The 24,078-nt window shown below is 35.0% G+C and overlaps 1 protein-coding gene across 2 annotated transcripts in view; it reads right to left on the reverse strand.

Moving 5' to 3' along the window:
* Nucleotides 1-24,078, reverse strand: part of HMCN1 (hemicentin 1) — a 477,641-nt gene that overhangs the window by 90,843 nt on the left and 362,720 nt on the right. For both annotated transcript variants that reach the window (XM_034666795.1, XM_034666794.1), the window contains exons 55-68: nucleotides 23,440-23,553; nucleotides 19,401-19,588; nucleotides 16,800-16,896; nucleotides 10,807-10,968; nucleotides 9,987-10,100; nucleotides 9,668-9,870; nucleotides 9,290-9,371; nucleotides 9,052-9,183; nucleotides 8,372-8,521; nucleotides 5,930-6,089; nucleotides 3,773-3,897; nucleotides 3,364-3,547; nucleotides 2,658-2,755; nucleotides 1,451-1,729 (exon numbers count right to left, since the gene is read on the reverse strand). In XM_034666795.1, the coding sequence (XP_034522686.1) occupies nucleotides 1,451-1,729; nucleotides 2,658-2,755; nucleotides 3,364-3,547; nucleotides 3,773-3,897; nucleotides 5,930-6,089; nucleotides 8,372-8,521; nucleotides 9,052-9,183; nucleotides 9,290-9,371; nucleotides 9,668-9,870; nucleotides 9,987-10,100; nucleotides 10,807-10,968; nucleotides 16,800-16,896; nucleotides 19,401-19,588; nucleotides 23,440-23,553 (2,088 nt within the window). The remainder of the gene's footprint in view (nucleotides 1-1,450; nucleotides 1,730-2,657; nucleotides 2,756-3,363; nucleotides 3,548-3,772; nucleotides 3,898-5,929; nucleotides 6,090-8,371; nucleotides 8,522-9,051; nucleotides 9,184-9,289; nucleotides 9,372-9,667; nucleotides 9,871-9,986; nucleotides 10,101-10,806; nucleotides 10,969-16,799; nucleotides 16,897-19,400; nucleotides 19,589-23,439; nucleotides 23,554-24,078) is intronic.

Here is a 24,078-nt window from a genome sequence, read left to right on the forward strand (position 1 = left end):
ACCTCATCAAGATAAAAAGCTTCTGCACAGCCAAGGAAACAGTCAAAAAAACTAAGAGGCAGCCCATGGAATGGGAGAAGATCTTGCTCAGTTTTCTATACCCAGAAATGCCCTGGGATGAGATTCTGCTGCTTGGTTCTCAGAATTTCTAGAGGAGCATGCTTTCTCCCTTTCCCAATGCCACATGTTGGACCAGGTCATATGTCACATACATAGTAGGTGTAGAGCAATTATTTGTTACATGATGACTGGAAACATGCCTGGCCCATAACGTATAGTTAATAGTTAATACTTCATATGTGAATAATGTACAAGAGCACATTTATGTCATCTCCTGTTATTCCTGATACTCTGTGAATTAGTGTACAGGAATTTGTTATTTTAGCCTTCCTTATCAACACACTCCTCTGTCTTTTGTCTCTAAATACCCTGGAGTACCTCCTCCACTACTACCCTTCATTCTAAGGAACACTCATCTATACCACAGTCTCTTCTTTGTTTATTTACATAGCATTCTGCCTCCCTCTCCAGTTAAAACTTCCTTCAACCCAGCTAGCAAGCATCTAATTCCATTCAATTTAATCCAATGAATAAATATCACGTGTCAAATGCCATGCTAAATCCTGGGAATATAGAAATAGGTAAGGTGGGTACTGCCCATCACAGAGCTTAGCTAAGGATGAAGCAGACTTTTAAAGGTACCCAAATGATTAAATTGGTATAGGTACTATGAGAAAGACTACAGGGCATTCTGAATACATACGCTAGCATCATGCTAAAATTATTCTTTCTGTTCCTTGTGAAGTGTATTTTGTTCTGTGAGGAGCCTGAGATTTTATCTATATTGTAGTGGAAAACAAACCAAACTCCCCCAAAATAATTAATTATGGAAATAGTTCATCTCATACATCTTCATTTCTCTACCAAAGTCAAAATTTTTGACTTCTCTTTATTTTGTATCTCTAGTTTTGTTTTCTCTTTATATTACTTGTTTGCATGTAGAACATTGTAATACACATTTCAAATATTTGCTTTAATGCACACAAGAGTAAATGGAACTAGACTATTTGAAATGACTATTAAAACTATTAGATTGGATCATTTGAAAAGGTTGAAATAACATAAAATAGTATAAATATGCTTTTCCATTAAATTGGTATTAATCAAGAGCTTTAATTCTTGAAAAAACTTAAAAATCTACTTATCAATTGTACGATTTTGTTAAAATTTTATAAGCAGGAGTTTTCGTCTTTTAGACAGATAAGGAACAAAATAATTTAAATTTAACATGCTTCAGGTAAGAGTAAATCTAGGTAAATTACAAAACAAAAATATGAAATACAATGAAGTTTTTACAAATTTTGTCCCCATAGCAAGTGACTCTAAGAATTACACTTATTTACTAAATCTTTGTTGTTACTTATTTCCAAATTACTGAATGTTTACATACCCAGGACCTTCAGGATAAAGTGTTTGCTGACTTCTCCAGCTTCATTTGAGGCAATGCAGATGTACCTCCCCGAATCTTCAGTCTCTGCTTTGTTGAGCTGAAGAACCATTCCTTGAGAGCTTATTGTCAGACGGGTATTAGGACCCAGAGGCTGGCTATCTCTAAGCCAGGACATCCTGGGAGTTGGGGTTCCATCTGTAAAGCATGTCATGGAGGTAGAACTACCCTTGACTATTGTGATCTCCTCTGTTCCCATTGCATTGTCCAGATTGGGTGGCACTATGCAGAAAACAAAACAGGTCTATTATAATTTGAGACCAACTTAGATAAAAAATATTTTTTAATGGCTCAGTTAGTTCTATATTGTGTCTTTTTTTATAATAATTTTTTTATTATATTATGTTAGTGTTTCTATGATCTATTAAAATATAGAATTAAGATAGCATATAAATAATTGCCAACTATTATAAAAACAGGTATTAGATACACTTATTATTAACCTTCCAAAATATTAGCAATGAAACCTCCGGCTTGTTTTCTTGCTGAACACACAGAATTTAAATGTGGTTTAAGTTTTAGCCATTTTTTCACTTCTTAGGTTTGCCTCTTTAATTTGTTACAATATATATTATAGTTTCAGAAGTACATTTTCAACTGCTGTATGTGGAATAAATAAAATAATATTAGTTTCTAGAGTAAGTTTATATACAATCCAACAAAATTAATTTGTAGGCTATAGTAAATAGTTACTTAGCTGTTCTGAGATGTTCTTGGAATCTAGAATCCGGACCAGTAAACCTTAATATTTCAGAAATGGAATGTTTTCAGCTCTCTGTCTATGCACACACATACACATGAAGACATATCTGCACATATTCATTCATATTTTAAATACTCAAAATGAGCCACTAATATTATGAGAAAACAGACTGAACTATCTCTTTGTATGAAAAGACTGGTCCTTGTGTCTGGATTGAGATGCTATTTTTAAAAATGTAGATTTGACTTAAGGCAAAATTTCAGGTTAGAAGAGTATTTTGACAAAAAGACTGTATGTTTTGATACATATGGACCCCTCGGGAGAAAAGGCATTCTTTCCTAGTTGGCAAGATCCTATTTTACCAATTCTTTCTGATATGTCAATATCTAAATATACGCCTGTTGCTTAATATTGTAAAGTACAGTACTAGGGCCATCTTGGACATACCAAAAACTCGAAGACTATAACGTTTATTATCCACCCCAGCTCTGTTAGAGGCCACACACGTGTACACGGCAACATCAGACACCTGAGCTCTCACAATCCTGAAAAACAATTTGACCCAATAATTCATAATTTAATCCCATTCAATATACACAAAGAAAATATTTCTGATTTATACGCAGATGACTAATGTTGGGAAATGTTAGTTATGAAGTTTATAACAATCCACCACAAAATACAGATGCCTCAAATGCAATTAGTTCTACAAACTGATTAGGCACTAACAGTAAGCCATTAAAAATATAATGTAATTTAAGAGTGAATATTTTTCTAATATACGTTAATAAAGAATGATGCTAACATGAAAATCACATGATTGTAGTACGCATCTTCCTGTTATTTTGCCACAGAAAGTTTTCTCTAAAACAGTTCTTGGAAATACATACACTATCGATAGATATGTCTGTCTATGAAAGACCTATTTTATACAAATTTACTAAAACATGAGCATTTAAATAAGAATTTAAAAAACCATTTCAGTTTTATAATTGTATCCTCCTTCTTCTAAAAAGATACTGAAAGGGAAAAATAAACAAACAATAGTAAAAATTTGGGAAAAAACATTTCTTAAACACCGTCTAGATAAAATTAGAGCCTATAATCACAGTGACTTTATCTGTCTAGCAAATCAGACAAGGTAAAAGCTGACCTGACAACCTGCCCTCCTGATAGCAACCGGATATGGGAGGAGAGAGGCAGAGGAAGTCCATTCTTTAGCCAGTTTATCTGTGGTGGAGGTGTCCCTGTGGCTCTGCATTCAATGTTTATTGAAGTATCCACCAAAGCCATTAGTTTCTCTGCTTCTTCTTTATTACCCTTAATTGCAGGTGGAACTACGTCATGCAGAAAATGAGAGAGAGATAAGGGGTGGGTGTGCTTTACTAGTTCAAATCATTTCAACTACAGTTGCCCATACTGCTGCTTTTTATCCCAAAAGCAAATGGCAGTGACATCAGATTTTAAAACTAGATGCTTCAGACACCTACTGCTGGACCTTCATTTCTACTGATAGATTCCCAAGGGGGCAGAGTCAAAAGAGAGTGAAATGTCATATTTACCATAGACATTCAAGTTAAAAATTCGGTCTTCTTCTCCAGCAGGGTTAGTAGCGACGCATGTGTATTTCCCCACGTTAGATGGGAGAGCTCCATAAATGTTCAATGTACCGCCATCTGCAGTCACCCTATAGGAAACACCATAGTAAAGGCACTGAGATGATTCTTGTGAAACCAGGAGCTGGAAAGCTCACTCCGGGTTATTGTGTTCTTTAAAGAAATACCACCGTAAAATGCACCTTCATCTTAGATATATAATGGTTCATATCTTTTTCATGAAGTACATGGAAGTCTGTTAAAGTCAGAGCTAGTAAAACTGATGGAGATTTCAGGCAATCAACTAAAATTCTACAGAACCAGATAAAATTCATGTCTTATACCCACCACTTTCTTATGAGAGAAACCGGAAATGAAATCAGGTTGGGAACTTCCCTCTCCAAATCAAAGACATGTTTTTCTCAAAGTTAGAATACTTTTTCCTTAGTTACCATATAAGGTTTGGATTAAATGAAAATTATTTTAAAATTCTGGTATAAAATTTGAAGAATGTTATAATGAAAAACTAAAAGAAATTATATCTTAAAAACTAACTACAAATGACTTAGTAATATTTTTAATGAGAATAGGATAACTTATTTAAACTGTGACAACTCAGTATTATGTACAGGTATAGTTTGCAAAAATTTTTCCACAAATTGCTAGAGCTTTTCCCTCAAATTACATAATAGTAAATAACTACACAATTAGATGATCAAAGATATTTTAAAAGTTAAGATTATTGCATTATTGATTCCCTTCAGAAGCCATCAATTACCAAATTTTCTGTTTTAAAAAGAGATTAAATGGTTTTCTACAGTTATTCTTACAATAGTGATTTTATTAGAATCTTCCAATGTCAAAAGTAAATATTCCACTTCTACCATATCATATTATTAAATGTAATTATTGAAAATTACCAAAAAAAGGAAGTTACAATATTATTATGAGCCTACAGTATTTTTTCATTTTCAAAATATGAATTTTAAAATTCCATGGGTTTAGTCATATGAATAAATGAAAAAGAAGGTTGCCATAACCAAAGGACAGTAATAAGTTGACACTGAAAAATACTTTGATTGGCAAATTGTTCTGTTTGCAACCCTATACATATTGTAGAGCTGTGAACAAATAATCAGTAAGTTAGATGTAAGTGCATCTGGGATCTTATTGTAAGGGAAAAGTGACAGATCACAAATTCTTAGGTATAAATATTATCATATAAGATCTTTAGGTCCCACCACCTATCTAGTACTTGGCTTGCAATATGTTGATACCAGCTGATTTTATAAAAATAATTAAATATTTGTTAACTATTGAGATATGTCCACACCAAAGAAATAAAACTTAAAACATTATCTCTAAAATATTATTTGGCAATTTACCCAATCTTCTAATGGGAACAAATATCTAAATTTTAATATAAAATGATTTCAAAGAAAATAACATTTACTTATCTTTCTTTAAGTTATGTATATTCAATTCATTGACTAGAAAACTAGAAAAATTCACTCTAAACTCTAAATTTAAAATACTGGTTTAAAATGATAGGGCTTACAATACATTTAATTAATGCTTACTCATGCATGCATGGTTCTTCAAATAATTGTAATTACTCTGATATTTGTGTACAATGGGGCTTTGTGATAAAGTAATCTAGTAGAGAGTAGAACTCTGGATTGTTTTTCTAAAGCATTTATTGTTGAAAGTAGCAGGAAGCCCTTACCATATTGTTATTCCATCTCTACGCAGTTTGTTGTATGGTTAACAAGTATCAGCGGAAAATGGGATTTGGACAAATCACTACAAGGAATGAACTAGGTTATGATGATACTGTCTTTTTTTTCAAAATGAGCCAAGCACTCATTCACTCATTGATGTTGATGGATACGGAAAACCTATACACACACACACACACACACACACACACACACACTTTTGAGCAAATTCTCAAAGGAGAATTTCTGTGTCCAGCTCTTTAAAATTTTATCTTTTTTCTTTCTGAATACAATGATAGCCAAGGTCCCATGAGACTGAATTTGGTATTACTCATGTGAAATTTGAAGCATAAAGCATTATAGAATACCTTACAATTAATGATGCAAAGATTCTTTTAAAACATACCGGATTCTTTCTGTTTCACTGCTGTTTATGGGCTTTCCATCTCTAAGCCACTGAATAAGTGGGGTGGGAATGCCATTTGCATTGCAGGCCAGCTCAACGTTTTCCCCCTGAAGAACACTGACTTCACTTGGAATTTCAGCACCAGCAATACTTGGAGGAACTTTGGGGAAATGATTAAGATTTTCATTAACGAGGCACAAGGTTATAAATTCTAACAAATACAACAGAATCATAGAACAATATGCCATTTTTTCCTATTTTTCCTAGACTGTGGTTCAACATCCAACCATTATTATCCTCATAAATTACTTTTAAATGAGGAATAGGTCGAGGAATCATTTCAATATTGTTGTTATATTTGTAAGTTGATACAATTATTTAGTCATATGGGCTGGTGACAAATCTATCTCATGGGTGTACTTCCTGGCCAAATGAATCACTTTTAGATTAAATCCTCAGTATAGTTCAGGAGAATGCTTTACAAAATCTTGGCATCAATGTCTGAGAAAAGTATCTAAGTTGGTTGTTATTCTCTTCATAATGCAATTTAAAAATTATTTATTCTGTACAATGGATATGCTTGTTGTATGTTTCAAGATCCAATCATTTCTATACTCTTTCTGGCCATCTTTGCTTTTCACTTTAATTATTTGATTGAGAGATAATGTATAATAAAAATATTGACAATGGTTTCAAGCAGAAACACATTTGAATTCCTCTTCTAAGTAATTATGGTAGTGTGTTGGAAGGTAGCTCACACCAGCTCACAAGAACCAATTTTACACATCTTCCCTCCTCCCCATGTTCATTGACGTCATGTTGGGAGCTTGAAGTGGGACACAGTGGGAATATTTATACCATAGAAACTGGCAGATGATTGGCTACAAGTCAGGACCTTTTTGTCTGCAATCAGTTGTTAAATATTTACCAGCCCATCACTTTATAGCCTCTAAAAATCTTATTTTAGTCATCCAGAAGACAATAATAATTGTACCAAATTTGCCGAATTTAGAGTTACTAAATTAGTTGAATCAATGAGAGTTTTAATGAGACATGCTGTAATGAGTATCTAATATATGACAAGTACTGGACTAGGCCCTATACACATATTTCTAGTCCTGGGGCATGATAACATACACAGTCTGGTAAAATGTTTGGTCATACCACATTCTTCATGATTAGTACTTATTATTTATTAATGCATTAAACAAAATTAACCATAATTTCTGATGCTGAATCTCTGAATAGTTATTTTTCTCTTTTTGCTTTTGAAATCTCAAAGCATCACTAAACAGAGAAACCACCAATACTCATAAACTTATTTCAATTTTTCTTTAATTTTAATTTTTAGGTGATGGATTTTAATCTTATTTTGCAATATATACATTATCAAATCATTATATTGTGCACCTTAAACTTATATAATGTTATATGTCAATTATATCTCAATAAAACTAAAAAAAATAATATTTTTGAAGTTAGCTTTAGCAGAGTCCGAAACAGGTAGATAATAAATATTCAGTTACTTCTATAATTTATGTGAAATTCTTTTCATAGTACCTGTAATAAACTTAGAAAAAACTAGCATTCAACTTAGTTTCAAGTTCCATTTCAACTTAAACATTAGGCAAAAAGTAATAATCAGAAGTTTACTGAAAATTAAAAGTATGCAAGCTCTCTCTCCGGTGCTCAATATTATGCTGAACACAGTAGGTGTTAATTAAGTGTTGGATGAACTAATGCTCCTTATTCTCACCCCAAAATAGTATAAGATTCATGCTCACCTGAAATTTACCTAATCCCTAACTTGTTAGAACACACTACAATCTCTTCATGAGTTAAATCTTACTTACCTAAATAAAGATGAACAGATCTATAGGCTTAACTCAAAATAACTTATATCAGATTAAAACAAATAAGTAATTCAATAGAATATATACTGTTGGAAAGTAATCATTTCAGTAAACATGAAAAAAAAAGAGATTATGAAATTTCTATTATTCTTTTTTCCACAGTTATGACCATTTTCATGAAAATACAAATCTACTGATAAATGTAGGACAGAAAATTGACAATATTTTTGTGTATCTAAAGGTATTTTGTAAGTCACGTCAATAGTCTCTATACCCTAAACTTAGACAGTGTTTATATCTCAACAAAACTGGAAAAAAAATAATATATCAAAAAAAAATGAAACAAAGGTATTCTGAATCAATTATAAATGATCTCTTTAGATGTAGCCTTATTTTGTACTATAGAGAGAATATAATAAAGAAACTGAAGGTGGATCAGAGTGTACCCCACATATCTTGTTGGGTTTTTTTTTAAAAAAAAATTTAATTAAGCTCTACACCCAATGTGGGGTTGAACTCATGAGCCCGAGATCAAGAGTCACATGCTCTACTGGCTTAGCCAGCCAGGTGCACCCCATATCCCACTTACCTTGAATTGAAAGAATGTAATTTTTCTGTGCTTTTCCCTCCGTATTTGATGCAATGCATGTATAGTTTCCACTATCTGAATGCTGAGACCGAGCAATTTGGAGTTTGCTACCTCCAGACAAAATATGTACTTCAAGTGAGTCAGGGTTTTCTAGAAGTGAAAATAAAGCAAAACAAAATACAAAAAACTTTTATGTTTAACAACTCTACAATTCACCATAATATGTATTATTTTTTTAAAGATTTATTTATTTGAAAGAGAGAGCCCGCAAGTGGGGGGAGGGGCAGAGGAAGAGGGAGAGCTGAGCGTGGAGCTCTACACGGGGCTTAACCCCAGGACCCCGAGATCACGACCTGAACTGAAATCAAGAGTCAGCCACTCAACCGACTGAGACACCTAGGTGTCCCAACATATCTTATTTTATGTAATAAATATGTTTCTTAAAAGTTCTTCCTTTGTACTTTCATTTTCAATGAGGCCTTCTTTGAAAAAGGAAATAAGAAAAATCTCTACGTAATGAATAACCATTTTATATGTCTATTCTGTAAGTTTATATTTCAGTACATTAGGCTTTTTGGATTAAACACAGCTATAAGCATAAAACTGAAAATGTGCTTGTTTATTAAACTAGTGAATTAAAATAAAAGAAAACAAAAATGAAAAATGCACAACCATATTACCTATGGGCTTGTGGTTCTTTAACCATGAGATTGTGGGAGGTGGGATTCCAGTGGCATCACACGTTAAGGTCACAGGATTGCTGATTGTCTCAACAAACACTTCATTTTCAGGCCCTTCGATACTGGGTGGCACTGTGAAAAGACAGAAGAAAATCACATGTCCTCTTTAAGCTAATTCAGGACACTTTCATTTGCATATCTGGGGGGAAAAAGAGTTGTATTAGAGGCAGATGCTCACCATATACATTGAGGTGGAAATTTTTATCATCCCGTCCTGCTACATTTATAGCTCTACATACATACTGGCCTGTGTCAGATACCTAAAAGAAAAAGATACTATTGTATGTGCTCCATTAAGTTACAGATGACCAATCACACTGTTCCAGTGTAGATTAAATCATCAGTCATCTTTATGCTCCAATGCCCCATTCTAATTGCCTCCTACAATCCTGCTTTTTTTTAATACAAAAATAAAACTAAGGTCAATAGCATTGATGATGCTGTTTTTAAATAAAACTCGTTCTTCACTGTAGTAAAGGAAACATGCAACTACCAGTTCTTTCTTTCATAATCCCACCAACGAGTCATGACACACAAACAAGAATAAAAGATGCACCTCCGCTTTCTTGATGTGCAGCGTTTGTCCATCTGCTAAAATCTCCAAGTGGGTAGACTCTGTTATCATCTGCCCATTCTTATACCAGGTGATGACTGGAGGGGGGACAGCATTTGACTCACACTCCAAGGACACTGAGGTCCCCTCTCTTACATTAACTACAGAAAGAGATTCACTGCCACGATCTTTAATGCTTGGGGGCACTGAGGGAGGGAAACAAGAACAGAGGATTTTTTTTTTTTCATTAAGATGCTCAGATAGAAAGTATCTAATACCAGTTTAAAAATGAAAGAATTTTATGAGGAGAGTTAAGACAAACCATAAACAGTCAGGAAAACTTTTTTCTTGCTTTCACCAGCTTGGTTGATAGCTATACAAGTGTATTCACCACCATCAGATACCTTTGCCCGGATAATTTGCAGAGTTCGACCACCTGTGGGCAAATACAATGCAAATTGAAGAGTGGCACAGAGGTTGTTTTAATAACTGTTTTATCAATAAGATAAACAGCAAAATGTATCCTTTCTCTTACAGTAAAATTTCCCATTCAAAATGGAAGAACTGATTTAAATTGCGTGTCTTTGATCCTTCCTTTTCCTTTGATCTCAGTATTTATTCTACTTCCTTATAAAGAAATAAATTCATAAAATTTTTCTCCCCAGTAATCGAACATAGATAGTAGAATTGTTTGATACAGGTTCTAGTGAGCAAACAGTAACTGTACTATAGTCAAAATATGTTAACAAGTATTTTCTGGGTTTAAATATCCCACAGTGTAGAAGTGATTGTCTGTCGGTCTATTTATCTATACTCAAGGAGCTTTAGGATGAATTAAAAACAACCAGTGATTTTATCCAGTGAAAGCACTGTTTGTTAGTCTATCACCCCCAAGGAATTACTAAGCAGTTTGTTCCTAAACGTCATAATTTCTTGAAAGTAGACCTTGTTACTGTACATTCCCACTGAAATAAATCTATACAATCTTATCCTAATGGCCCCAAATGGATAAAGAGAGGCATTTAATATGAACAAATAAAAGGAACAAGACAAAAGTTCCGAAAGAGAGTTAAGTTGATGCCATTTGTATTGAGAAAAGTGAGAAAGTTTTGCCCACCATTTAAGAGTAATAAGTTCCTTACCAGGCACAATAAGAGCATTTGTATTTAGCTTGATAGGCTGTTCATTCTTGAACCAGCTGAGATCCGGAGGTGGAAAACCAGAGACCTCACAGGTCAAAGAGATGAAATTGTTCACCACAACAGTGAGATTTTCAGGGTTAGGACCAATGACACTTGGAGGAACTATAATAGTAAATATATTAAAAGTGAAATCTGATATTCTCTGTAATATGTATTCCAATTTGTTAATATAAACCCGACTGCTATAGTCTGCTAAAGCAATGAGTTAATGATAGCTAATTATTTAGCTGTTTCTCTTAGAATTCCCTAATGCCTTCATCAAACTAATTTCCATCAGTTTTGTTTTCCCACTTGAAAGAGAATACTACACTTTTCAAAGAAAGAATTATTGTGCATTTTATTTGTAAAATGTAGCTGGCAATTCTTAAGATGGTTTTGTCAATGTATAAAGAAAGACCTAATAGTACTTTTTATTCAGTACATTTGAATATTCTTGTATTTAATATTGCATCATTATTTATAGTTTTATCTTACTGCTTATAGCAACAGTAGAGTAGAAATTTATCGACAAATTACACAGGTTATTTTGACAATGTAAATAAATGACATTCAAGATGAGCAGAAAATTTAAGAAATAAACAATGCTATGGTTTATTCTTGAAACAAAAAAGAATTCCAGAAGCAAAAGCAGTATGGCAAAAAGGCGAAGTAAAAAAGAATGAAATTAACAATGCAATGTCATTTATGCATATTAAAACATGCATATGAAACAATAGAGTTTTAAAAGAACACACAGACATAGAAGATATAATATCATACACATTTGAATGGTTTCCTATGAAAGGAGGGGGGAAACAGGAGCAAGGAATTGGCATAAAAATGAATGAATACATGAATGATATTTTAATAAATAAAAGTAAAGATGGATCTTGTTCAGGCCTATGATGATAGTGACACATGAACTAAGAAATGCAATTAATATAACACTCTTTTATATTAAGACTGAGGTCTTAAAACATCAAAAACAAAAGTAAAATTTCAAAAAGGCAAATTTCTTTTACTATCACATGGTTGTTTTTTACCCACTAATTAATTTTAGTATTTATTCATTCATTTATCAAATATTTATTATTTATTGTATTCTAGACATTGTGCTAAGTGCTGATACAGTGTGAAAATGTAATAGACATAGAGACAATAGTTTGACAGTAATGACAGACATTGAACTAAAAATAACAGTTAACATTTTTTTGAATAGGTATGTTGTGCCAGGCAGCGTTCTGAACGCTTCGCATATACTCTCACACAAACACTTCACATATACTATTGAATCCTCATAAAACCTCGTGTGTTAAATACAGTTCTTATCCTCATATTAGAGATGAGGATGCTGAGACAGAAAAGTTGGCATCTTGCCTAAGGTTTCACAAGCAGTTACTGAAAGAAGAGACCCAAAGATTGTTGTCTGGCTCTAGAGCCCTTATTCTTAGGTGCTGTTATATACTGCCTAGTAATTGCAAGTATGATGAGTGTTAAATAGAAGAGTAGGGTGACAACAGGGAACCCACCTAATTTTGGAATCAGGAGGAAGAAGTGATGTTGAAGAAGATACTGAAATATGACCAGGAATAAGTTAAGTGAAAGACAGAAAATGGGTGTGCTTCCAGAAAGAAGGCATAATATATACAAAGGCCCAAATGGAGAAAAGAACCCAGCAGCTAGAAAGCTTGCATGACCAGAGTTTGAAGAACAAGGTTAGGACAGATGGACAGAGAATTAAAGGACCAAGCAAAGGTAAGATCTTATAAGGTCTCTGGAACCCATTCATTAAGAATGTTGAAATATGGCCTCAGGAATGGGAAGCTGAAGCGTGGTTTAATCAAAAATTAATTTAAGAGATGTCGATCTGGCTACAGGGGAGAGAACTAATTAGAATGCTAGAAGGGATTCAGAAGGTCCAGTGAGACTACTGCTGTAATCTGTGTAACAGATTGTGGTAGCTATGCCTGGGATGGTGTCAAAAAGAATCAAGAAAAGTGAATGGATCCCGGACATTTTGTAGACAGAATCTTTAGGAGTTGATATTTTGGGGACAAAACTTAAGGAAGAGGAGAAGGAATCAGGGATGACATTCATTTTTCTGTCTTGAACAACAGTAGATACTGATTCCTTTTACTGAGACAGAGATCGTTAGAGGAGGAAGACATTTTTGGGAAAAGATAATGAACTCAGTTATATACACATTGTCTTAGAGTGACTGCTAGACATTTGTGTTGGCAAGAAGTAGGTATTTGGATAGAAGGGTCTGGAGTTCCTGAGGGGGCCCCGGTTAAAAATAAAAACTTTGAAGCTATTTGTATATAGATAGTATCTGAAATTTGGAAATGCATAAGATCACCTAGGATGTGATCAGAACAAAGTCCAGAGCTTGAAAAACTAAAGTGTAATAGTCAAGTAGAGAAGGAGGAATCAGCAAAGTCAACCAGGAATGACAGACTGGGAAGGCAAGATGTAAATAAGGGGTGTAGGTGTCACAAAAGCCAAATGAAGAGAATTTTTGAAAATGATCATGGCCCAGATGTCAAATGCACAGAAGTTAAGAAAGATAAAGCCTAGAAAGTGCCTCTTGGACTTTATAAGGATGCCATTTGGTGAATTCAATGAGCAGTCTCATTGGTGTTGTGGAGGTGAAATTTGGAACACAGTGGTGGCAGGAGTGAGTGGGAGAAATCAGACATTAAACATATACAGTTATTAAAGACATTTGCTTTGAAATTGGAGAAAAAGTGAGGGAGGTAGCTAAAGGGAAAATTCAGGTCTTAGGAAGACCTTTTTTGGTTGTTGTTTAAAAAGGGAAAAGACAAGTGCTATTGGGAAGGAAGCAATAAAGAGTGAGAATTTCATATTCAAAAGGAAGAGAGGAGATTATAAGAGATTTTTGAGGAGGCAGTGAGCGGGGATCTACAGTCAAACTACTGGCATTTGGAAGGTAGAGGAATGCTTCCATCTTCTGCTGTAACAATGGGAAGGAAGAAATGGCAGTAACAGATGCTGCTAGTATGCTCGATTTGATGGTGGGAATTTGAGGTGGTTTCTGGGATATGCCTTCCCTTTCCCTGTAAAATAGGAAGTGAGGGCATTTACTGAAGGTGAGGGGGGGTGTTATGGACTGAATGTTTACATATCCCTCCTTGCTCCCCCCAGTTCCGATACTGAAGCCCTGGCCCCCACTGTGGCTATATTTGGAGATGGCACCCTTAAGGGAGTCATTACGGCTAAATGAGGTTGTAAGGGTAGGGCCCTGATCTTATAGAATCATTGTCCTTATAAGAAGAGACACCAGAGAGCTTCCTTGCTTTTCTGGCCATGCATGCTCAGTAAAAAGGCCTTATGAGGACAAAGTAGCTGGAATACAAGCCAGTGGAGCCTTCACTAGAAACCAGACCCTGCTGGAATCTTGATTTTGGACTTTTCAGCCTCCGGACAGTGAAAAAATACATTTATGTTGCTTAAGTCATGCACTCTCTGGCATTTTGTTATGGTAGCCTGATCCCACTAAGCCAAGGGTCATATGACATCTGAGGAGAGAGATGAAGGCGTGAGAGAGTCACTAGGGAACAGAGACAAGAGGAGGAGCCCCAGGCAGTATGGAGGACCCAGTTCAAGATGGTACCTATGAACTTATAATAACACTGATGTTCCTGACTCCATAAGTTCCCCCAGCCATGGTTAGCCACCTAGGTGAAGGTATGGTCAGATGTGGAATTTAGTGAGAAGCAATATAGTAAAACAGCTAAGTTTAAAATCTCTTGAATCAGACTTCCTAAGTAACAATCCTGGTATTGTATTTGTGAGATCTGTAACTTTGGGCATGCAACTTAATCTCACCAGGCTTCAGCCTTTTCATCTGTAAAAATGGTATCAGGTGGTACCAACCACCTGGGGTTATTGAGTTTATTAAGTGAAATAGCATACATAAAAACTTGATACCTAGTAGGTAACAAGTGGACAATATGTTGTGTTGTTAGATGCAGAGTTGAGCTTTTACTGAGCAAGAGCAATAAGAAGACTAAGAGAGGTGATTGAAATGTTGTTCCATGAGAAGTTAAGCCGGATGTGAAGGAGAGTGAAGACAAGAGAGCTGAAAACCCATGGGCCGGCTGACTGAAGGTCAGAGTCCAAAAGAAGCAAGCTCTGTTGTAGTGGGAGATAACAAACAGTATGGTTTTAAGCGAAAACAATTTAAATCATTTCTCCCCAAAATGAATTTTCTAATATGTAGGTATGGGTTCCTGACCACAACTGGGAGATCAAGGTATCATGAACCTGTGAATGAGGAAACACCATCCTGAACTCCAGTCCTTAAGGGTAAACTCTAGTGGCTGCTGCCTCTACCTTGAGAGGTGGAGGTATTTTTGCTGTACATTAGGAAGAGGCAACTGATATGAAAAAACACCAAATATTTATTTAACAACTACCATGACTATAGATGGGTCCAGGGAGACCAAGATCTGTAAGAAATGACCATTTCCCTACAACATCTATAATAAAGTTACAGGATGGGGGTGAACATAGAGACATATAAAGATAACTAATACATATTAGGCAACTTATGGACTTGCTATAATTGGGGCTTTTGATCACATAGTGGAGGAAAAATTAAGTCTGCCTTAGGAATCAGAAAAAATAACACTTTTATTTTCAACATTTATTCTACTGCACTTTACAGATTAGAATGTGTGCTCTCACAATCATCATACTTGTTTATTTCTTCCTGAGAATTCATAAACCACTGTTTCTGTTTTGGCCAGACTTACTCATTAAAAAAACTTGAAGATATTATACCATTTGAATGGTTTCCTATGAAAGGAGAGAACAAGGAATGGGCATAAAAATGAATGACTACATGAATGAATATTTTAATAAATAAAAGTAAAGATGGGTCTTGTTCAGGCCAATGATGATAGTGACACATGAACTAAGGAATGCAATTAATATAACACTCTATTATATTAAGACTGAGGTCTTAAAACAACGTCAAAAACAAAAGCAAAACATCAAAAAGGCAAAAATTTCTTTTACTATCACATGTTACACATGTTACTCACTGGGAATACAAAGATAAAGATGTTTCAAATGTCTGTCCCACAAACACCAAACATTGCTGGACACCAATACTCCCTACATATCACACCAAAAAAGGATATTTATGATGCTAAACAGAAGTCTTTTGAAGGGAGAAAATTTTCATGAAATGTCAAATTTCAGCTATTTCCAAAATGAGCTAGAATTTTGTATGTGTATCCTACATGTAAAGGAAATATTTTATAATGATTGTTCACCATTTCCAAATTTAATATTCTCAAAACAGATATGTGTCCCAAAACTAAAATTAATCATTTGTGGTAGACATCCAATGGCTTTTTTTTCTATCTCAACAGCATTTTAGCAGAAAAACGAGTATCCATGCAGTGTCTAGCATCAATCAAGAACTTAGTTTGATGAGTGAATTAGGTGTAGTGATGGTTTTTAGGAATTATTAAACTCCAAAAATGACTTTTTCTTCTCCAGGGAGTATACCTAATGGTACTGGAGAATGTAACTCAACATGAATTCTACCTTTGAGGACAAAAACTGGTTCCAATTAGGATTACTGGGTAAGTTTTTATAAATAAAAGAGCTATATTTGGTTCTAAGTTTATATGAACATATAATTTTGGGGATTTAAATTTTGGATTTTTTTTTTCCTTTTCAAATATGTAGGAGTAACTACTTTCTCCCGAGGAACTGAAATAATGTAAAAACAGGCTTCCTAGAAGATTTGTACTTTACAATCCTACTATGTGATGGGAAGAAAGACTGGAGGTTAAAAAAATGCAGGCTCCACACATTGTTCAAGTTAAAAATACAAAATAAGTCTACATAATCTAAAACACAGTTTTCCTGCTTTTTCAAGCATACTTTAAGAAATGTTATTGGAACTGAGCCCTTACCATGAACGTTGAGGTTAAAATATTTTTTGGCACTTCCAGCTGTGTTCTCAGCAATACACGCATACCTGCTGATATCTGTCATTTGAGTGTTTAGAATCTAAGGGAAAAAATGAAATTCCAACTGAAATTTTTAATAAAGAACTTTTCATAATCATCATTACATTTCAGAATAAACAGCACATATTCATTCTGGTTAATATCAGATGAACACAAAACAAAGAAATTTTTGTATACAATAGTGCTGATGTTAGCTTTTAATTGTCAGGTCAATTAAATATTTATTTGTAAAGATTTCCAATCCCTTAGCATGATCTCCTCCAGTCCCGTCCATGTTGCTGCAAATGTTGTGTAATTGTTCTTTCTGATGGCTGAGTAATATTCCATTGTATATATGGACCACATCTTCTTAAAGACAATTATCATAGGGTTTCACTCATTTATGGAACATAAGAAATAGGAAGATCAGTAGGAGAAGGAAGGGAAGAATGAAGGGGGGGTAAACAGAAGGGGGAATGAACCATGAGAGATTGTGGACTCTGGGAAACAAACTGAGGGCTTCAGAGGGGAGGGGGCTGGGGGAATGGGATAAGCTGGTGATGGGTATTAAGGAAGGCACATATTGCATGGTGCACCAGGTGTTATACGCAAATAATGAATCATGGAACATTACATCAAAAACTAAGGATATACTGTATGGTGACTAACATAACATAATAAAAAATTATTATAAAAAAAAGATTTCCAATCAAAAAAGGCAATTTTAAACATACTTGTTATATGCTGACTATAAAAATTTCCCCAATTATTCTTTCTCTTCCCTATCTGGCAATATGGCTTTGAAGCTCCTCACATTAAGAGGTAGAGTAAGATGCAGAATTTATGTTGGCCTTGTGAATGGCTCTGACCAACACAATGTGGTGAAAAGTGACAAAGTACCATTTCAAACCTAGGCCGGAAGAGGCCTAGTGCCTTTCCTCACTCTTTCTGAACTCAGCTACCACCATGTGAGAAAGCCAGGACTAGCCTGCTGGAGGGCAAGAGAATCATGGCGGGTCAGAATCAGCTCAGTTATTACAACAGAGGCCCTGGATATGTGCCAAGAGCCCAGCCAAGTCCAGCAGACCACTTACTCAACTCAGAGCATCCAGACACTTGAGACCAGAAGAATTACCCAGCCAGCTAGAAGACTTCTGAACTAAAAAAATGTTTATTGTTTTAAGTTATTGTTTTGGAGTATTTTGTTTTATACCGCAATAATTAGCTAATAATTGCACTTATATTTATTAGGCAGAAATTTCTATCCATCTATATATCTTTTGGCCTGAGACATAGAAACACTTAAATATTTTGTTAGAGGTTGTATGACATCAAATAGATACAGTCACAACATTTAGAAGATACTTTGAGAATTTAAGGTTATTTATAGGCACTGAATCTGGTTCTTGTGTGTGTGCGTTTTTTTGTTTTTTTTTTTAAAGAAAAGAACTCGATAAGGTATGTCCTGTGTTGGATACATTTGTTATGCTTAGATTCTTGGATTCATAGAATATCTCTTACGTGGTCAAAAATAATTTATTAAATTGTATCCTAACAAAAGAGTTGGTGTTATTTCTATAAACACATAACTTTCTTTTAAGACACTTAAAAAGAAAAATATAAACATGGTCATTAGTGAGCAACAATTCAGGATATTTATGTGGTTTCCATTATTTATTATCAATTCTTTACTAATACAGGGGAAGTTTTAATCTACAGGGAACCTAATACCATCTAGGATTTTACCATCAGAAATACACAGTGGAAAGGATTATACTAATTATAATGTGGCTTTTATCACAAAGGCCATATTTCAGCAAATTTAGGAGTGTGCATGTGTTGCATGTACAATTTTTGTAAGAATTAACACAAAAGTGTTAGTAGTGGTCACCTCTGAAAGACAAATACCATATGATTTCACTCATATGTGAATTTAAGAAACAAAGCAAATGATCATAGGGAAAAAAAAGAGGCAAACCAAGAAACAGACTCTTAACTATAGAGAACAAACTGATGATTACCAGAAGGAAGGGTGGTGGGGGGATGGGTGAAACCGATGATGGGGATTAAGGGGTGCACTTGTGATGAGGACTGGGTGATGTATGGAAGTGCTGAATCACTGTATTGTACACCCAAAACTAATATAACACTGTCTGTTAAATAACTGGAATTTAAATAAAAACTTAAAAAAAACAGTGGTCACCTCTGATAGGGGGAATAGAATAAAGAATTTTATTTTATATTCTTCTCATGGTTAGTTATTTTTACAAATATAATATTCATAGACCAATAAAAATTACTTTTATATTTTTTAAATTTATTTTTTAAAGATTTATTTATTTATCTATTTGAGAGAGAGAGAGGAGATCAAGCAGGTCGAAGAGGCAGAGGCAGATGGAGAAACAATGTGGGACTCAATCCCAGTACCCTGGGATCATGACCTGATCCAAAGGTAGACATTTAACTGAGCCACCTAGGCACCCTAAAAATTACTTTTAAAAGTAAAAAAGACTTAGGAAATACAAGGTCAAATAGCTATTTTAAAGTAAGATTTTTTACTTTTACCTGCAGAATTCTTCCATTAGATAGAAACTTATGATGCCCATCTTCTAGCAAAGGCTGTCCATCCTTTTGCCAGGAATTCCTTGGTGCTGGACTGCCACTGGATAAACACTCCATCAGTGTGCTTTTATTCACCAGCACGGTGACCTCTTCAGGGAGATCACTATTTGCTCCCTTAATAACTGGTGGCACTAATAGATGATTGCAATAAAAAGAAATGACAGGAAATAAGGTCTTTCTCAATTATTCTAGTTTTCTGACAGCTTTAAAAAGCATGGGATGATAACAGAAGAGCAAAGTTGAAGAAGAAACCAAGATTGTTGAATAACATTTTACACTAATAAATTAGGGTGGTGATAAAAATTGTGTGAATTTGGTTTACCTATCCTGGACTCACCCCTACCACAGTGCCAAACCTTCCCCAATTTATCTGACCTTGCTTCTTTCTCATGCCTTGAACTATGCCTTCTGGGTTTTTAAGCATACATGTAAGTAGCACCTGCATGAATGAATAATTAAGTTATTTGGTTATCCAGAGAAGCCAGATAAATTATACCTTTAAAGTGTATTTGGAATGTACAGATTTGGTCTCATTTACAAGGGAATTGTCTGGGCTACTTAAATGTGTTTCTCCAGACAGTGGTATCATTATCACCTGGGAGCTTGGCTAGAGATGCCAATTTTGGGGCCCACTCAGATCTCCTCAACGGGTATCTCTCAAAGGGCCCAAGAAATTTGTGTTTTAACAGATGATCCTTATGTACACTAAAGTTTGAGGAGTCACATCTTGGATTTTTCTACATATACTCAGTTTCATTTAAAATGATACCATAGAATCTAGGTACATATCTACCTTATGTTAGACCACTCAGTTATGAAAAAAATCGCATATTACCCATAAAATTTTTAAAAATGGAAATGTTACATAAACTAGAAACATATGTGTTGGCTGCTGTTATAAATGTAGAAATTCATTTTCAAAGTGAATAATCATTTTATTTTATTTGGAAAGCTTAGCTATTCTGTTTCACTCTCTTAAAATGTACCATATCTTTAGCAATCAGCAAAGACTATATATTTAATGTAAATGCAGTCCTGTGGTATTTGGGTCTTTCAAAAACTAAACTGGAAGTCTGTAACGAAAATAATCAAGGCTACAAGGTACATAGTAGAATTTCAATGTTATTTTGGATGCAAATTTTCACATTCAAAGTTATATGACTTTTACTATACTCTAGGTAACATAAAATATAACTTGAAGCGCAGATTAGTAAATAATAAACTTACATTTCAGATTAAATGAGCCTATCACTAACCTCAATACCATGAAAACTAACCAAATGAGTTGTTGGGACATAAAGATTCAATGTTTTCCTCAACGTCTCCTTGGAGCTGAACCATGAGACGGTCTATAGGTCCAAGGTCTGACCTGTACAGGCCTCCACCAGAGCTCTTTGGTCTGACCCACCCTCCAGCAGCCATGCCTCATCAGCTAGCTTACATCACTCAGAATTATTCTCAGTAGAGAACCGTGGAGTAGCACGTAGGAGGTGAGCATCAAACATTGTGAAACATCCCTAATGTAGACAGATTTTTGGGTCCAGTTCATTTTTCTTGTTTTGTTCCACATCGCTAAACTCATCTCCAACATGCTTTCCAACTTCCTCTTAGTTAAAATAGCCTGAAGGGATGAACATCTACCCAATCCCTAAGTTCCATTTCAATTTAATTTACTCCCAGTCCTTCCCAAACCATATTATCTTGCTTCTTTACCAGATCCTTCTACTCTGTCCTAAACTCTTTCCAAACTTAAGTCAAATTTAGTCAGGTGGTCTAGGGTACTACACTGTTCTTGGTGATGTTAGCACTAATTTTATTTAATCGTCTTCTCTTCCCTTTTTCTTTTCCTTACCACTGTCTTACAAACTTTAAAATCTATGTTGATGACCGATCCCACTCTAATACAATTTCACCTCTACTCCATGTCAGTCAGCCCTAGACAGCTATACCTTGGACCATTCAACATTAATACTTCTTTCTTCTGTAAGTTATAAGCTCCCTGAAGAAGGACTGATGTCTCCTGTATTCACTGCTGTATCCTCAGTGCCTAGCACAGGTTCCTGGCACATTGTTTGGTAATCAATAGATATTTGTCAAATACAGAATTTTTTGAACTCTACTGTTTTCTTTCTTCTACCTCTTTTCAGGTTTCCTTCATAAGCCGCTCTTTGTTTGCACTGAAAACACTAGCCCTTCTACACCTTCCCCGCTTACAATCAGCCCATCAGCCTCCTTCCATCATTTTTCCTCTTGCCTTGCTCAGACCTCACAGGGGTCATTTCGTTGATGCTCTGTCTTGCTGCACGTTCTATAGTCTTTCACCTTCCAGCACTTCCACAATATATATCTGGTTACCTTGTGGCACAACCCCACTCCAGCCAGATGGAGCACACTAATTTTTCTACCTCTGCCTCCTGGTTACTGGGAATGCTGTAGAAGGAAGGGTGGCTTCAGAAAGGAATAACTGAGCCAAATGACTCCAACATCAACAGCTGACTGTCTATCACATCCTCCATGGTGGTAATCACTAAAGTTTTCTGTTTTTCACAGGCCCAACCATCCCTACCACTGTTTGTCTTGCTCTCATAGTTAATGAAAAGGACTAGATACATTTGATATGCATTTCTACATTTCCCTACTAACCATTTTAAAGAGTGGCAATTCATTACCATGAAATGCTAATTAACCTCTCTTGGTTCCTTGATTGCATTTTTCACCTGTTCTAGGACCTTGATCCATGAATTCCTGCACCACCACCCCCACCCCTTGAAAATTTAATTTGTCCCTTTCTGTTGGATCATTTTCTTTGGTCTGTAAGCAAGCTCAAACCTTTCTTAAATATGTTTCCTCAAACAAGCTATCTTAAAACTCTGCTCCATCTCTTCAGTCCTCGGCAAAATGTCTTAAAGGTACTCTATATTTGTTTTCTTTTCTTTCTAATTAGTTGCTCAAGATTTACCCTTTTGTCTGGTGGCTTGGTACCTTATTTTCAACGGCCCCTTCAATATTATTATAACATGCTGAATTCAACATGTCCCAACACAAAATCGACTTCCTTTTTCCCAAATAATGTTTTCCTAGGTCTTCTATTTTTATTATTCTTGCCACCATTTTCTTAATCACTCAGAATAAAAATCTCAGCATCATCTCATGCTCTGAGACAAGCGCCTAATATTTCATATTACTTCATAACTTCCTCTGGGAACTTTTTCATACTGACTGCTTCTTATACATTCCCACTGCTACTTCTCAAGACCAATCTCTTCTAATGAAGGCAACTATTTGTTTCAGCTTCTAGCAACATCACCTCTCTTTCCCCTTCAAGGTACAATACTTTTTCTACTCTTAGTCCATGCATTCAGATGGAGAACAATGTGGTCTAAGCGTAGGCACAGAAACTAGGCCTTAAACAGGCCACTTAGCTTCTATAATTGGTTCAGGGATAGAGCTGTGATTCATGCTTGGCCAATTAAAGCCATGAAAATCTAATTCTAGGACTTCAGTTGTAAATACTAAGAAAATCTTTCATTTGGATATGAAATTAGAAGGATATAAGACTAGAGGCTCTGAGGGCCAACTTATCATTCAAGGGGATCCCCCACCTGACAGTGATGCTAATAACAGAGAAAAAAACAAGAGAAAGAGGAAGGTTAAGTCTGCTTGACCTCTTTTGAGCCACAGAAGTCAGGTACGACTGTAGCCAGCTCTACTCTGGGACTCTTTGGGTTCATGAGTCAATGGATTCTTTTTTTTTTTTTTTTTTTTTTTTTTTTTTAGTTTAAGCCATTTGTTATCTGATATTTCAAGAGTCCTAACTAATGTGTTCTCAATTTGCATAAGATAATTAATTCCTCAGTAGAACTATCATTTTCTGATTATCTTTATAGCCTTTAAAGTGCTTAATGCAACATCTTGCAATCACTAGTTCCTCAAAAAATATTTTTTAGTGAAAGAATGCATGACAAACAAAAGAAAAACTCACAGAGTACACGAACGTCATACTGAAGGGAATCTTCTCCAGCTTCATTCACAGCCACACATGTATATCTGCCCGCATCTTCTACTTTGGCCCGAGGAATCTGCAACACTCGCCCTCCTGAAAACATATCCCCATATGTTTACTTTTCTAAATCCTACTGATCATAAACAGAGATGAATTTTTCAGGTCTAATGACTTCCTTACAATTTCTTTCAGGGTTCTTATTTCATCTAATGGTTCAGTTTTAATTCCACATACCATTAGTATAACAAACACTGCATTATTGAAAAGTGATCCAAAGTATGAATCAGATCTCCTGAGAGAGAAACAGCTCATGTATATTTTTCACAAGAGGGTAAGGTTGCTCTATGCCCCTCATCATATTCCATGGGGAAATGTTATTATGCAGTGACTTCTTGATTTTACAGTTTTGAACACATGTAAAAGAAGTTTACAATGTTTGATGCAGGTATAGGTTTGAGAAAGCAATAGCCAGGGATGCAAAAGGTATAAAGTATATTATTATACATAACAATTTAAAAAGAATAACTCCGACTATTCTTAAAACTTTTCACATTGATATAATTTCAAACTCAAAGAAAAGTTTCAATGACAGTATAAAAAATTTTCACTTATGGGGCG

This window comes from Ailuropoda melanoleuca, chromosome 8 (assembly GCF_002007445.2).
Source record: "Ailuropoda melanoleuca isolate Jingjing chromosome 8, ASM200744v2, whole genome shotgun sequence".
NCBI classification, from domain to species: Eukaryota; Metazoa; Chordata; class Mammalia; order Carnivora; family Ursidae; genus Ailuropoda; species Ailuropoda melanoleuca.